General features: G+C 35.4%; 1 protein-coding gene across 1 annotated transcript in view; it reads right to left on the reverse strand.

Moving 5' to 3' along the window:
• Positions 1-362: 362 nt before the first annotated feature.
• The window catches only part of GALC (galactosylceramidase), a gene marked incomplete at both ends in the record, with an annotated part of 36571 nt that continues 21303 nt past the window's right edge, over positions 363-15630 (reverse strand). Inside the window, 10 exons of the mRNA XM_079537897.1 lie at positions 363-506; positions 2165-2241; positions 3615-3778; positions 6384-6564; positions 7451-7595; positions 8671-8760; positions 9727-9816; positions 10219-10346; positions 11318-11442; positions 13504-13659. Coding sequence (XP_079394023.1) covers positions 363-506; positions 2165-2241; positions 3615-3778; positions 6384-6564; positions 7451-7595; positions 8671-8760; positions 9727-9816; positions 10219-10346; positions 11318-11442; positions 13504-13659 — 1300 coding nt within the window. The remainder of the gene's footprint in view (positions 507-2164; positions 2242-3614; positions 3779-6383; positions 6565-7450; positions 7596-8670; positions 8761-9726; positions 9817-10218; positions 10347-11317; positions 11443-13503; positions 13660-15630) is intronic.

Consider the following 15630-nt stretch of genomic DNA (forward strand, 5'->3'; position numbering starts at 1 on the left):
GTTAGTGTAAAGAAAAAAAATGCAGCTTGAGAGGCCCTTATCTTCTGTTAACTTTCAAATTTGGCTTGAAAATGAAATAGGAAGTTAAGATCTGATCATTTTTGAATAAAAGGATCTATGATTTTGTTTTCATCGTTACCTTGAACTAAAAATTACCCCCAGAATTCTAAGAGTAAAAATTCCATAGCAACCAGGGGATAAAACTTACACTGGTAACTAGTAATGTAAAGCTTTATAAAATAACAGGGTGAGAATTCAGATTCTTTGCCAACAGATCAGTGTCAGTGTTAAGCTGTCCCCAAAGTTTGAGCTGACTCTTCTTCAAAGTATGATGATGACATTCTCCAAATGCAAAAGCTACCTCATCTAGCTTCAACATGGAAGTTGTCAAACTGCGCAAACTCAAATGAGCGAGTTCCAATAGCAGCCCAGCCATTACTTGGTTGAGAAATGGTGACGTTCTCCCAGAGCAGATAACCATTTAACAGTCCTGAGGCAGAAGTGCCCTGGCAGAAAAAAGGGAAAGAGTTTGTTTTGTGAAATCCAGTGATCAAGTGTATTCACTCCAAGACAATCTGTATGGCAGAAGAGGCAAGTCAAAAAGATGTCCAGTGAATTTTCAACTACACTTCACATGCTTTCCATGCAGAGGTGCTTCAAAATATTGCTCATCCAGTGCCTATCAACTCTGTGAAACAGATCTAACAGGCTTTTATATAGTGTATATAAAAGGTTTATCTTTCCCAAACTCTCAGCTTGCAAACTCAGTGCAGAATCTCAAAGGTAAACTGTTTTTCCTCTTGCATCTGTATCATATTCCTTCAAATGCTCACCTGTTTTGAGGTGTTTAACAAAACTAGAACTACCTGGAACTACAAACAGTTTTATTACATGACACACCTGGCATTAATTCTGCAGAATTAGACATAGGTCAAAATAAAAGAGTTATGTATTTTAGTCATCAAACCAAGGAGAGAAAGGGATTTAGGAACTTTTAAGTAGAATGTTACCATTAATGTTCAGAACAGTTAAAATTTATCTTGCCAATATTAAATTGAAGGGGGGGAACATTCTAGTTTACCTGTACTGAATCTATAAAAATTACAAATATATGTAAAAACAGACTGTTTTTCAAAAAGCCTCCTCTACAATTCTTTTATTACATCAAAGGCATTTTTGGTACATGCAACTCTAAAGCATCATGATTTGAAGACCAACATCATTGTTTTCTGTTTTAGATAATTTACACTCATTTTTAGTACTCTGTTCAGGCTAGCAAGTCTCAAACTTCATTTTACAGATAGCAATTACTGTCATAAGTGTGGCTATACAAACATTTGTGAATGCCTCAGATAAAAGCATTCCTTTGTCTATCAATACAAAAGCAGAAAAAGCAAAAAAACACCAAGCCAAACAGCTTCTAATGTTCATAGACAGTTTATCTGTTAGAGACTTAGCACAGAATTTTACAGAGTTCGTTACAGTACAAGATATCTTCAGAGGGGATTTAAGCTTCCCAATTATTTTAGATCTCTTGCAGTTGCAAAGGTTGTATTAGCCAAGGGGGTTAGGCACCCAGCTGAGGGATTTAAAGCCCTTTAGTTGCAACAATGTCATGTCCAGATAAATTGCACAGGTATATATAAAGTTTGGTACCACTCTTCTCACTATGATAAAAAAAATGCAGAAACACCACACGAAGATCCCACACTTTGAGTAGGCTTCTAATCAACAGTGGGCCATTTTTCCACATCAAAACAATGCCCACGCTTTCTCAGCACAGGAAAGAAAAATGGCAGTTCATTCAAATTCCCTACTTCCAAGTCCTTAAGAAGCATCATACACAGGGCCTTAACATGCAAAGATAATTGGAGTCAGACTTATAAAACAGTTAAGTAGTTCACCAAGAATCTTCAGAACAGGTAGCCAGGTCATAATCATTCTTTTCCAGTTACTTTCTATACCCTCTCCATTTTCTCAAGATCTCTTCAACAATACAGGAAATAGAATGAGTGGTATTTTAGTCTTTGCTTATATTAAAATATATATCAATGTTTTATGCAGGATCACCTCATGCAAACAGTAAAATAGCATGCTTTTGTCTAAACCATTTAGGAATGGAATTTTCATAGCAGATTTTCCAGCTTCTTGACCATGCTCTTACCTGGATGTTGAGAGTAAGTGTGTGCCAAGCATTATGTCGGACACCAGAAAGCCCTTTCATTAATATTTCTTCTCCAGCTGCAAAACATGCTCTAGGTTAGCAAAGTGTCATTTAACTTTTGCCTAGACTGCCAGACAGCATCAAGCTAGCAAAAGGAAAGCATTTCATTTTTCAGAGATGTTCAGGACCACCATCTTACTACAGAGGTGTAGTTTACTGTTCGTTAGGAGCTTTTTTCCCCACTGAAGATTCCATCTTTTGGGAGTACAGGTTAACCAAGTGTGACAGTAGCTAGCACACCACTTATTCTACTAAACTTTTTTTAGGTATTAGAAGATTTTGAATTCAGAGGTTTTGAGATGCCACAATGTAACATTGTTTAGTTCTAGTCAAAATTTAAGCAAAGCTAAAATCAGGAGAGAGACTTGGGGAAAAAAAAAAAAAAAACAACTAAGCACTAGAAGAAGAATCTTCAATTATTCAGTTGGCAGTTTCAGCTGCGAGGTAATTTACCACACAGACACCTTCTTAGAAAAATATAAAGATGATGAAAAATAGCTATGGAGGAAAAAAATACCTTATGGCCTAACAAGCATGCCCATCTGAAATAATGAAGTCATTAATCACATTCCCCTCATTTCAGCATGGAAAAAAGTTATTTTCTACTAGGCAATGCTGACATGTCTCAAGAAATAAGCAGTGCAGTTCATTCTAAACTCAAGTGTATGCATGTATATACAATAAATATATATATTTATTACACCCAGGTGAAACTTAAGTTGTTGTGGATTTAAACATGAGGTTCCCCTGGAATCAGTGTGTTAAGAGAAGGTAATAGAATTCCCAAGCTACACGTACTCTGCCTACCCATAGAGAAGAAGTAGAAAATGAGCAGGGATCTTACCAAGACTTATACATATCTAAAGAGAGTATTAGGAGGCTGGAGCCATGTTGTTTTTTCGTGGTGCCCAGGGACAGAACAAGGGAGAAATTGGCACAAACCAGAATGTAAAAAACTTCACACAAACAAGGAAAAACTTTACTTCAAGGGTTACAGAGCACTGGGACAGGCTGCCCAGAGCAGTTGTAGAGTCTCCTCTTAAGATATTCAAAACCCTCCTGGACATTTTCCTGTGCAACCTGCTCTAGGGAGCCTCTTAGCAGGAGGGTTGGACTAAATTATATCCTGAGGTCCCTTCTAACCCCTACAGCTCTGTGATTCTGGAAATATTTGAAAGGATATCCAGAAAGCTGAGAATGGGAAGTGGAGCAGCCAGTAACCTTCAGATGATCTAGCCATATACAAAATGCAACCACTGTTACAGCACAATGAATCAAATTTATAGGGATTGCAGCCGAGTAACAAAACCAGAATGTTCATCATTTCTATCAAGGCTATCAGTGCAATACATCCATCTATCAGCATCCAGTTTAGGAAAGGGCTTCTTACCTAGGTCACCAGTGACTCTGTAGGTGCCATCTGCATAAACCCAGAAGAAAACTCCTTTGGTACGACGAACATATATCCCACCATTGTCTACTCTTCCAGCAATGAACACACCCCCATCAAGTGGCTTTTCTATGTAGATGTCACAAGTGACTGTCAGATTTACCCTGTAAGAGAAACAGTGTGTTTTAACAGGCTGAAATTATTTGATTTTTTTCCTGAGGTAATACTTCATCTCAACTGTAAAGTACCACATTATACATTTAATTACAACTGTTAAGGAAAATAACGTACCATCAGGCAAAGAAATACCAGAATAATTTGATAGCACTTAGAAAATTTACTTAATACCCCTCCACTCCTCAGACTGCAGTACAAGCCTCTCACAAGTAAAAATTAACCAACCCTATTAATGCTTGCTCAAGAAATTCAGTACCTACATTCCTTATCTTAAGTTACTTGTGATGAACTGTTGCTAGTATGGATACAGTCAAAAGGTCATATATAAAGAAAGTTTCCAACTATACATAGGTTTTGTTTTTTTAAATGTGTGAAAAACTCCTGTATAAACTCAGCTTACAGATAAATCAATAATATGTATTTATGGTAGTCTTCTCCTCCATCTCTTGCATAAGAATTGAATGAGATTTTTTCTTACTGCTTAAGCATCAGTTTATTGGATACATTTTCATTAGACAAGTAGTTTAAGACCTTTCTTATCTCCCTAAACACAAGACTCCCACATTTTTCACAATATTATAATGACACTGGGAGCAAAGCGTGTTAAATATCAATAATTACAGCATGCAGCTAGGTTTCAACCTAACTTCATGCTTCATCAGAGCAAAACAAAAAATTTCAAGAGTATAGAATCATAGAATCACTAAGGTTGGAAAAGACCTAAAAGATCACCCAGTCCAACCGTTCACCTATTCCCAATAGCTCCTACTAAACCATGTCCCTCAACGCAACATCCAGTCTTTCCTTGAACACCCCCAGGGTCGGTGATTCCACCACCTCCCTGGGCAGTCCATTCCAGTGCCTAGTAGCTACATAAACTTTCACAAAATTAAAATCCAAACTAAAACCAACTAAACTCTTGAGTGAAATCAAAGAATTGCTATTGATAACTGAAATGAAAACATCTCAGAAATTCAGAGCAAATTTAGTTTAATATTTTTATATTGTGCATTAGTAGTTGAAAACATGTACCCAAGAAAAGATCAGGCAAACTGGACCTGAACTTGAAAACTTTCCTTATAAAAGTTAAGAGGTGAATAAAGCTTCAATAATCAGTTGAATATTCAAGAAACAAGCTTTATTTTGAAAAGACACTAATCCAGAAAAAAAATAGAACCAAAATGAAGTGGGAAGTTTCTGGAGATTTCAGTGCAGTAATTTAAGTGTACTATCTGTTACACAGATCATGAGATATGACTGGCTCAATGAGGGGAAACTGGTTATAGGGGAAAACACGAAGCTTTAATACAGGACTGCAAAAATACACATCTAGAAACTCAAAAACAACCTTCAGCTACAAGACAGTGGTGTGCTTATAGGCTTCAAAGCCTATGTTCTAAAAAAGCATCACTGATCTGATAACAGTGAAAAACCAGACAAAATAGTTATTTGATACGTTCTCTAAAAAGAATTAAAGTCTCTTCCAAATCGTAAAAATAATAAATCAAACTTAATGCTTAAGTTTATTAATTACTGTTACTAAGCCAATTATTCAACAGGTTCTTATCCAAATACTTTTTAAATGTAAATATTATGCTAAGATCATAGAATCACCAAGGTTGGAAAAGACCTAAAAGATCATCCAGTCCAACCGTTCACATATTCCCAGTAGCTCCCACTAAACCATGTCCCTCAACACAACATCCAGCCTTTCCTTGAGCACCCCCAGGGTCGTGACTCCACCACCTCCTTTGGCAGTCCATTCCAGTGCCTGACCACCCTTTCTGAAAAGTAATACTTCCTAATGTCCAGCCTGAATCTCCCCTGCCGTAGCTTGAAAGATATACTGCTTCATTCAAAATTATCACCACTATAGCTCCTAGAATGAATTATAACTGTACTCTAGTAAATCTTTGCTACACCTACCCAAAAATACAACTGTTCTAAGCGGTAGGTAAATTAAATATACACAGTTCTAGGAACTGCTCAGAAGATGGCAGTCTGCAACAAATATAACAGAATTAACTCCCAAACTATCACAACATGACATAGATCAAATTAGTAATGATCAAGCAACAATTCAAAATCAAGTAAAATAAATTGAATCAACTTTTTGTCTCTTTTAAAAACTGGGGAAAAAAAATATATCTGTGCACACTTCAAAATTCAGATCCTGCTTTTTTGTTAGTGCTATTTTAACTTAGTCTTCCTAGTGAGCCATCTCACATAATTATTCCCAAAAGTAGCTTGAACAAATGTGCCCCATAGGAGTCTAAGAAATCTTTCCCCAAGGCAGTGGACCACTAGGAGACTAAATGAAATCTTCATCTTTGGATGTTTTCAAGACTTGTTTAAATAAGGTCTTGTTGATCTGACCTTTTAATAGTGATGGTAATAGCACCATGCAGGGCTCAAGAACTTAAGTCCCTTTAATCATCATTTCTACATGACTACAGACTGTTTGAAGGTAAAAACATTTCTCTATATTTCTCTTGCACTGAATAAGAGAAATGAAAGAGACCAACAAAAAATAATTCAAACTATTAAGGACACCATTTCCTCAGATGTCAACAAAAAGTAGTATTTACATACCACTGAAAGTTTCCTATGATGCTGATTGTCTGGTCTGCATCAGAAACCCAAGTGATGGGTCGCTGAATCACCACCTGTCGGAGTGTGAAAACATGATCTCCTGGGTCAGAGCCATTTACGAAGTACTCAAACACACCCGTCTGATCTGCAAAATTTGGAGCTTCGCTGAAAGGTGGATTACCTGTTCAGAGAAGAAAATATGTCAGCACCAAAACATTTTTCTTTTGTGGACCTTGATGTCAGAGATTTCCTCTGAAGCTACCCTCCAGGCTTCTGACCTATTGTATCAAAGTAGTCTTTTATACTAGAAAAATACGCAAAATCAAGTTTTAGAAGTTGGAAGCAGGACCATTTTTGTAAATATACAAAGTTTCTTTTTTTTTTTTTCCTTTTAATGTAATCGTGGAATTGTTTGGGCTGGAGTTTGAGCTGGAAGTGACCTTTTAAAGGTCATCTAGTCAAGCTGCCCTGCAAAAAAAACAAGGACACTCACAGCTAGAACAGGTTGCGCAGAGCCTGGTCCAACCTGACTTTGAGGATCTCCAGGTTTCTTGGTACCCAGTCTAAATCTTCCCTCTCTTAGTTTGAAACCATTTCTCCAGATCCTGTCACCACAGATCACGATAAAGAGTCTGTCTCTTTCCTTGTAATAGACCTCCTTTAAATACTGAAAGGCTGCTATCAGGTCTCCAGAGACAATCTCTCATCGAGGCTGAAGAGCCCCAGCTCTCTCAGCCTATCCTCAGAGGGGAGGTGTTCAATTCTTTTTAGTATTTTGTAGTTCAATTGTTGTACAATATTTTGTAGTTCACTACATTCGAGATACAACTTCGCATCAAGAATTTTAAAACTGTAGCAGTCACTTAGTTAAGAGCTAGAATAAAATTAGCTGTCTTGGAACTGAGGTATACATACACAAATTATCAGAGAAAAAAAATAATGAAACATTCAAATTACTTCATGTCTTCTACATCAGATGACTCAAATACCACAACTGTTACGGCCTTTCTACAGTGAGACTATATCTGTATGAGAATTAAGCTTTTGATAAGAGATTTCTGACTTACGAATATTAAAGTCATCTTTGTAATTTGAAGGAAAGGGTTGAGGTGGTGGAGGCTCTGGGCAGCTACACTTCCGTCCTGTCTTAAGCGTAGTTAAAGTATAGACTTCATCCACATCTAGGTCTAAAGAAAAACTTCCCCTCCAGATCTGGAATTAAAAGAAAGTTCAAGTTGCAAAAATCAAATTGCGACATAAAAAAAAAAATCCAAGCTTCTGAGTTCAAGGATATCCTCTAAAGTTCGATTTAAGGCAAAAATTGCCTCAACATTTAAAACCCTCAAGTTTTTATTGCTTCCAGGTAAGTTTGTATACAGCTAGTAAAACTTTAGTCAAAGAGAGCTAATAAAGCACGCCTGAAGTATACAGTTAAAGCATAGAAGCGCAGCAGTTCCAGGAATGGGAGAAAACACACACCTGAAACTACAGAGAGTACTAGAATACTCCTTTGAGGGCAAGATTTAAGTCACAGCACATACAATGCTCTGTTTTTGAGAAATGCTGCTTCAACAGAAATCAGTTTGTGTTGAATATCCGCATTCTCACATTCTCATATTTAGGGTAGTACAAAAAAAAAAAATCTCAAAGGTTCTCTTCTAAAAAATATTTATTATAAACGCACCCAGTAAGCCACATAATTCCCAAAGTCTTGGAAAAGAATACAGGTAGAGAGGCCAGAAAGTTGGAAGGTTATCACCTTTAGGCCACATAAATACTATAGATATCATCCTGCAAATCCTTCTGTAGCAGGAACAAAATTGCTAAACCAGACTACTTTTAACACTCAGCAGAGTATAAGTTAGCGTAAGCACAACAAACAATGCTGAGGTACACTATGCAAACATTTCACTGTAATTCAAATGTATAGGTTGAAAATGTAGTAAAGTGGGCCCAAAAACTGAAAAAAGGACATCCACAGTCTTCATTATCACACTAGAACCACTTAAATCATTACTCTCAAAGCACATACCTATTGAAATGCTGCAATGTTTCAGACCTACAAAACAATTTGTACTACCAGCCTAATGAACGCTTATCTTCACGAATTCACACTGAAGACCATAAAGCTTCTTTGAAAAGTTACCTTAGATTATTTTGATGTGTGGGATTCTATTTCTTACTTTGCAAATATTTTGTAAATTGAAGTAATTTTATTTTATTTTATTTTATTTTGCAATATCAATTCAAAGAAGTTACAATAGAGTATTAAAACTAATCTACTTACCTTTACAGGATGAAGTTGCTCAAAAAGACTAGAGTTTGCAGATTCAAAACCAAGCCTAGAGTGCCACACCTGAAGAGTTTTCAGGAAATACTACAATGAAACATAGCATTAAATTAAAAAAGAAACCAACACAACAACAATTTTACTTTGGCTTTGAAAACTATCAGTGTCTAACTTTTGTTATTTTAGAATTGCTGATCTCATCAGCAGCCACCAATTAACTCAGACAGCCATTACAAACCTTACCTTTTCTTAACTATGCAAGGGCTGATTCAAAAGTAATGCTTCCTACTATATTACATTGGCCCACTGATGCTTGCTGAATGCTTATGGGTACACCAAACAGTTGATGTGAGCACAGTGAGGTGGTAGATGGTACACTTCAGCAGCAGCAACAGCAACATGAAAGACAAGTCACCCAGAGAACCATGCAGATTATTACAAACAATTGTGTTCTGTTGTCGTGCTCTTTGTTTTATATGTTGTGGTTTCCATGGAAATAAATAGGAGACTTTACTTTCAGAGCAATCTACATATATCAGTAAGCTATTATCCTAATAACACAGTAATACTACTAATATGAACAGAATATTCTAATACAAAACATGGAGATTCTCAGAATATCTTTTGCTGGGACAAAAAAACAAAACCTGTGTCATATAGTCAGCTGCATCACCTAGTTGCTTTCCCTGGAAAGCAAATGATGACAGCTAGAAAGGTCACGACCATGCCAGCCAAACTGTATCAGCACTTCAGAGCAGTAGCTGCAGAATAAATCCTAATGACAAACCAAATTGTGTCTCTGTTCCAGCAATTTTTTTTCTTCAATATACACAAATATATTGGAAGGTAGTAATAATACAAATTCAGTTTTGACATTGTGTCTTATGGTAAAAAGCAAAGAACAACATTTAAAAGTTCAGCAGGCATATAACCTCTAGCACAGGAGATGAACAATTCTAATCTCTTGACATCTTGTCATAGTTTGTGTGTACACACAACATGCAGTGCAATTCACATTACAAAAGTGACCAAATATATTTAATGCCTACTTACAAAAGACCCTCTGAGGTAGAAAGTTGCTCGCTGAGGTGAAACTCGGAAGTGAGGCAGTGGAGGTCTGATACATTTAGAGTGATTGTGTGTCTGAAGAAAGGAAAGAACGAAAGGAATATACACTACTGGAATCTATCAGATGACCGTGTTCAAGAAAAACATAGTACTAACTATAAAAAGCAACACAGGATTAATTTGTAAATATTTATTTCACTATCTTAATGATGATTACTATTGCACAAACTATAATATTTTTAACTCAGCTTTAAAAAAACACAGTTTCAATTTCTCACAGAGTGTCATCAAATAAGTTTGTGATATAATGATTATACAATGTTTAGATAGAAAAAAAAAAAAAGTACTTCTGGTGGTCTCAGTAATGAAGCTACAGAAGCATTATAGAGGATATTTGCAGACATGGCATAAATTGAAGCAGGCACTTTGTAACAAAATATTTCCTTTATTTATTCTACTTCTGTTGATGTACATTACCATAGTTTCAATTATTATTGTAAGGTTTCCTAGGCCGTCTGTCAGAGCTACAAAGCTTCCACCTCCTTCTAAGTGTCCATCCACCTGCAAGTAGGACCATCCTGGTTGTGTAAATTGTGTTGTGTGCGCTGAGATGGAACAGAAAATCATAAGAAAGTAATTAAATCTTAATAAAGATAACTATAATTTAATATATGAAAATTCCCAAAATGAAGTAACGGAATTTCAAAGCAAATTCTACCCATATGAAAGCTTATAGAATTAAACCAAAACACATTTTAAAACATCTGTTCTGTGGCAGAGAAAACAATCAAGTCAGAAAAAGTTCAGAAGAGCTTCTCCTCAAGGAATAATCAACTACATGAGGTAGGGTTTTTTTTCAGCATAAGTAACTGCCAAGTATATGACATTATAATAAGCGTATGACTAAGCAACATGGAAAAAAGAAAATCAGCTCAGGTATTCCAAACTTTTCAGATGACATTATAGCCATTTTTTTTTCTTAATGCTGGGCAACTAGCAGAAGTATAAATATTTAGACATTTGCCTCCATCTTCCTTAATGGCATAGTATATGCCATCTGCTCTGTGGCAAAGACAGTAAAGACTACAGAAGAACTACGGAGTAGCCACCCTGTTTTCAGACAACACAGAATAAAATTATTTCCATTTTCTTATGTGCAAAGAAATGATGAATTACAGAGGCCAAGAACCTCAAGTAGTACAAGACTATATATGTTCTTCATTCTATTTTCTCAAATTGAAAGGTATCAGATGTCTAATTTAGGATAAAATAAAAAAGTGAAGCAAAAAGAACTGGGAAAGTACACTAACCTCTACAGGCACTTTAGAACAAAATAGTTTAATAGTGATAGCTGTAAAAAGCAGCAGTTTATTTCTGCATATAACCTAATGGTCAAATTTGCCTCCTTTTAGATCTTTCTGCTTCCTATTGAAATAAGCAATTAAATTCTTTAAAGAATTTATAAGACATTCCATGAAGCTTCAATGTGTTTTTGTACCACTTCAATGTCGTACAAAAAATAACAGAAAAAAGACTCTCACAATACTGTTAAGGAAACTTTTTTTTTTTTTTAAACCTGTAATCCAAATAGGAGCTTCTACTTTATAGTGGCCACTCCAGGGTTCTTGTGCTGTCATCAAACCACATCGACCAAAGGGCAATTCTTCATAATAACTTGCCACTAAGTTCCATGCAATAGTTCTGGAAAAAAAAAAAAAAAAAAGTTTGTTTTGCTTATTATTAATATGGATAGCATTAGATCAAGTTAAAACAAGAATTTACTCTGTTTTTTCCTCCAACACACAGTGAAAAAACAGCTTCCTAGCTCACAGTAAAAAATATAATAAAATAAAATAAGTATTTCAACACAAAAAGAATTTTCCCAGCTAAAAGGAGAGAGCATACAAGCAACCCCTTCCAGAGCCCCCTCCAAAAAAAGCAAAATGATGGTGAATCCACAGCAGAGACAAAAAGAATCAATTTCCAGAGTTGAGAACTTCATTAAAAAAACCAAAACAAAACACAATACATCCTCTGGCTGTATCACCATTAAAAGCTGCACATTAAAGGAAATGTGCACCTGAGGATTAAAGACTCCATCCATACTGCCTAACCAGATCAGTAGGGAGAAGAAAAGTAGAAGTCCTGATGCTTCACAATTTTTTTTTTTATTAGCTTTGTGATTGGTGGTGGTGATCTTTTGATGGGCTTGCATTTGTTTGCTTTTTAAGCACCAGTGAGAAATATTAAGTCTTTTCTGCACACATAAATAAAGAATGTAATATAACCCTAACCAGCCATCTTCCAGGATTTATTTTGGGAATTGATCAGGACACCCACACGGTCAATTCTTTTTAGGTCTTCTGATTTGTTCTTCAAAGCAATCTCGTGTTAGGACCTTAAACTTAGAGTCTGTGCAGCCATAGGTATGCAAATACAGTTTATGAAAGGAGTTCTATAGGAAACAAAAGCTGGAATGAAATAACGCATTTGTACACAGATGAGCACAAAAGGCTCATGTTCTGAAGTTATTACCTAAGACTTATCTATCACATATGATATATGCATTTCAGTAAAGATTATAAATTCCTCTAAAACCCCTCAACAAGATTTTCAACTCAGCAGCTTCCTCAAGATAAAGTTCTGCATAAATTCAATATAAAACAACCATAACGGAAGGAACTCAAACTTCAAGGAAAGGAGATTTATATTTTTGCTAATAAATAAATTCATTTCATTAGGAAGAACTGATTTTCAGTATAAAAGCTGAAATGAAAGCAGTATTGAATTTACAGACTTTGATCTTTTTGATAATAATTTCTGAATATATGATCTGGTTACCACATTGCTAATCAAATAGGGCTTATATAATTGCAAAGGGCTCGTAAAAAGAAGAGAACAGGAATAAGGCAGAAATAGCCCCACAGATACTAAAGGACATGAGTGATAGGAATTAACATAGCCAATATGTTAAAACTTTAAATTTGCTCAAAACAAGATTTACAGAAGATAGTCAACTTGAATTTCCCTTTATGAGCATGCAGGTGCTTGCTGCTGTGCTTTAAGTATTTCAGATAAAAACATTTATCTTTATTAACCCAAAATGAAGTTACATAAAAGCTAAAAGCCTTGAAATGATTTTGCCTAAATACTGATGCTTTCATTTTTAGTTTTCCCACTGAAAACAAAGTATGTGTCCTATTCTGTTTTAAAACTGATTTACCTAATTTCCCAATAACTTTCTTCCGTATTTCATTTTGGCAAGAAAACATACAGAAGGTAATAAAGACATCAAAAGATTACAGTAAATTTTAGAATGGATCCTCAGAAAGATGTTGTACAGAAAACAACAGATAATAAAATCCTTACACCTATTACTTTTAACTAAAGACAAATAACTGATAGAGACCCTGAGAAATATTCAGCTAGGTTAACTTCATTGTTATTTTCCTCCTGGGTTTTCATGTTAGCTCTTCTTAAGAAGAATTACTTTGAAAAGTATCATCAGAAACTAAAAGATCTGAACTCAGTTGTATAGGCCCACATGAAACTGTAACTCAGAAATGCCTTACAGCTGCCACAAAATTTTCTCTCCAAGTGGCTAAGTACAGTACTCTTCACATCTCAGAATATCTGAATTCAGACTGACGGAGAAAAGAATTTATCTACAGTCTTAACATAGCAGATGGATGTGTTACGTGGTACTTTAGATAATCCTTACAAATGAAGTTCTAAAAGCTATCAGCAATGCACAATACTTACGAGGTCATGTTTCCATTCACATAGTTTTGGTTTAGGATCCGAGCCCAACAGCCTGCACCTACATCATCGTTGAAAGTACTATAATCTTCCGAAGCCCACAGTTTCTTCTGAGTCAGTAAGGCATTTGGCACTGTTTTTGTCCCAGGATAGTGAGCCCTACACAATATTTTAAAAAGAAAGAGCACTTATCACAAAAAGAAAATTCATTGCTGCTGTTTGTATTTCCAGGCTTAGTTGCTCTCCTCCAAAATTAAAGTTAAAAACAAACTTGCTTTAGAATAATTCTAATAGAATAAAAAACTTGTACTACAGAGAAATCTGTAATATACCACAGCTTGCTGCATTCCCATGAGTTCAAGATTACTTCTTTAAAACATATCAGCCTAAGTAAACCTAGGCTTAAATACGTCATGCAATTGCTGCAGCTTGCTAAAGTAAAGCTTTATCTTGAAATTGACCTTGTGACCTTGGTAGCATATTACAGTTACTTTTACAAGTTATCCGACAGGGTCTTAGCCAAACTTTTAAATAATTATAAATTAACAGTAAGATACAGCACAGGAGATTACAAACACTGCTGCATTTAAATCTTAGCAGCTAAACGTGAACTTGGCTCTTCTTGCACACATTTCTAATAAGCTCAGGTTTCAAGAACGCATGCTGAGTAGACCATAAGAGCTAAGAGGTGTAAACTGAAAACAACTGAAACATAATGAAAGCTAGTTTTCTGCACAAGACCTTCCTTAGTATGAGCACAGATACCTTTTCCCACATAAAGACTACTGGTCATATTCAATCACAACACTGATTCAATGTGGCAAATTATTCTGGCTGAAATAAAATCTCTTAAAACACTTGCAGAAATCCGTCATTCCTCTTGGTTTGGGCCCACTGAACACACTAAATACATGCTAAAACTTTAAATACAAGCTAAGTTTTGGGGATTTTGTTTGTTTGTTTGTTTTGTTTGTTCGTTTTGGTTTTTTTTACTAATGGGCTAAAACTTGACAAATTTAATTAATTCATGAGTCAGGAATAAATAATAAAAGATAATAGAGGTATTTCTATGGTTGATGGCTGGTTTCAATTATTTTCCCCTCTATTCAAAAACAGGCAATTTCCCAGAGTTGTAGTCATTTGTACTTAGCTTCACTAGTGGTAACATAACATACAGTAGAGACTTCAGCTATATCCTTGTCTCTGCTGTGCAGGATGGCATACATTTTCCCTTTGGCTTGGAAGCACAAGTAATACCTTAGTACTAAGCGAAGGTTTTTGTAATGGCATGAAGCTAGCAAAGACAATGCAAAGGAATAGATCTGCATTTCTACACTTCATGTCCTGCAAATCTTTTTCTTAAATGTTGTCAGTATCTCTGCCAAATAAAAACTATAAGCAGTATCTTTGCTTCATTCAAAACCCACTTGTTAATAACATTCATTTTTTGTCCCATCTGCAAGCAGGTAAAACAGTGTCACCATCAGTTATGAAATTTATCCTTTTTCTCTGCTCTTAGACACACTTCCAATTACTATTAATGAACATGATTTACACTGTACTTGCATTTTACTCAGACACAGCAGTTAAACAAGATGGTTTTTACCTTAATGCCTAAACTAGTTCTAATGAAGTAGGATGTAATTAATTAGTAAGTTATTTTCAATCCATACAAAAAACTACATCCGTTTTTAAAAAGTAAATAAATTATTTTTAAAAGACTTAAAAGCACTGTAGCATATCTACTTCAAGACCCACCCAAATGAACAGAGTCAACATTTGCTATCCATTTACAGTGCAAACTTTCACAAGGGTAAATGTTGATTTGTTGAATTCATTGTAAATTTAAAAAAAAAAAACCAACAAAAACAACAAACAAGACTAGGCTAAAACATTATTTTGGATATCTGGTGCTACTCTACAGCCTCAGCATATAACAACTAGCAAAATAAAGGAAAAAAGCTGTAGCCAGAACAATAGGTCTTACTCCTTTGATAGTGAAAACAACATTTTTATGGCACCAGAGAATAATGGATACATAAAGTAATTGATCAATTTAAGGACCACTAGCATCTTCAGGAAAACAAGACTCCTAAACACCTACTCTTACCACTGTCCAAGAAGATGAAC

This window comes from Tetrao urogallus (assembly GCF_951394365.1).
Source record: "Tetrao urogallus genome assembly, chromosome: 6".
NCBI lineage: Eukaryota > Metazoa > Chordata > Aves > Galliformes > Phasianidae > Tetrao > Tetrao urogallus.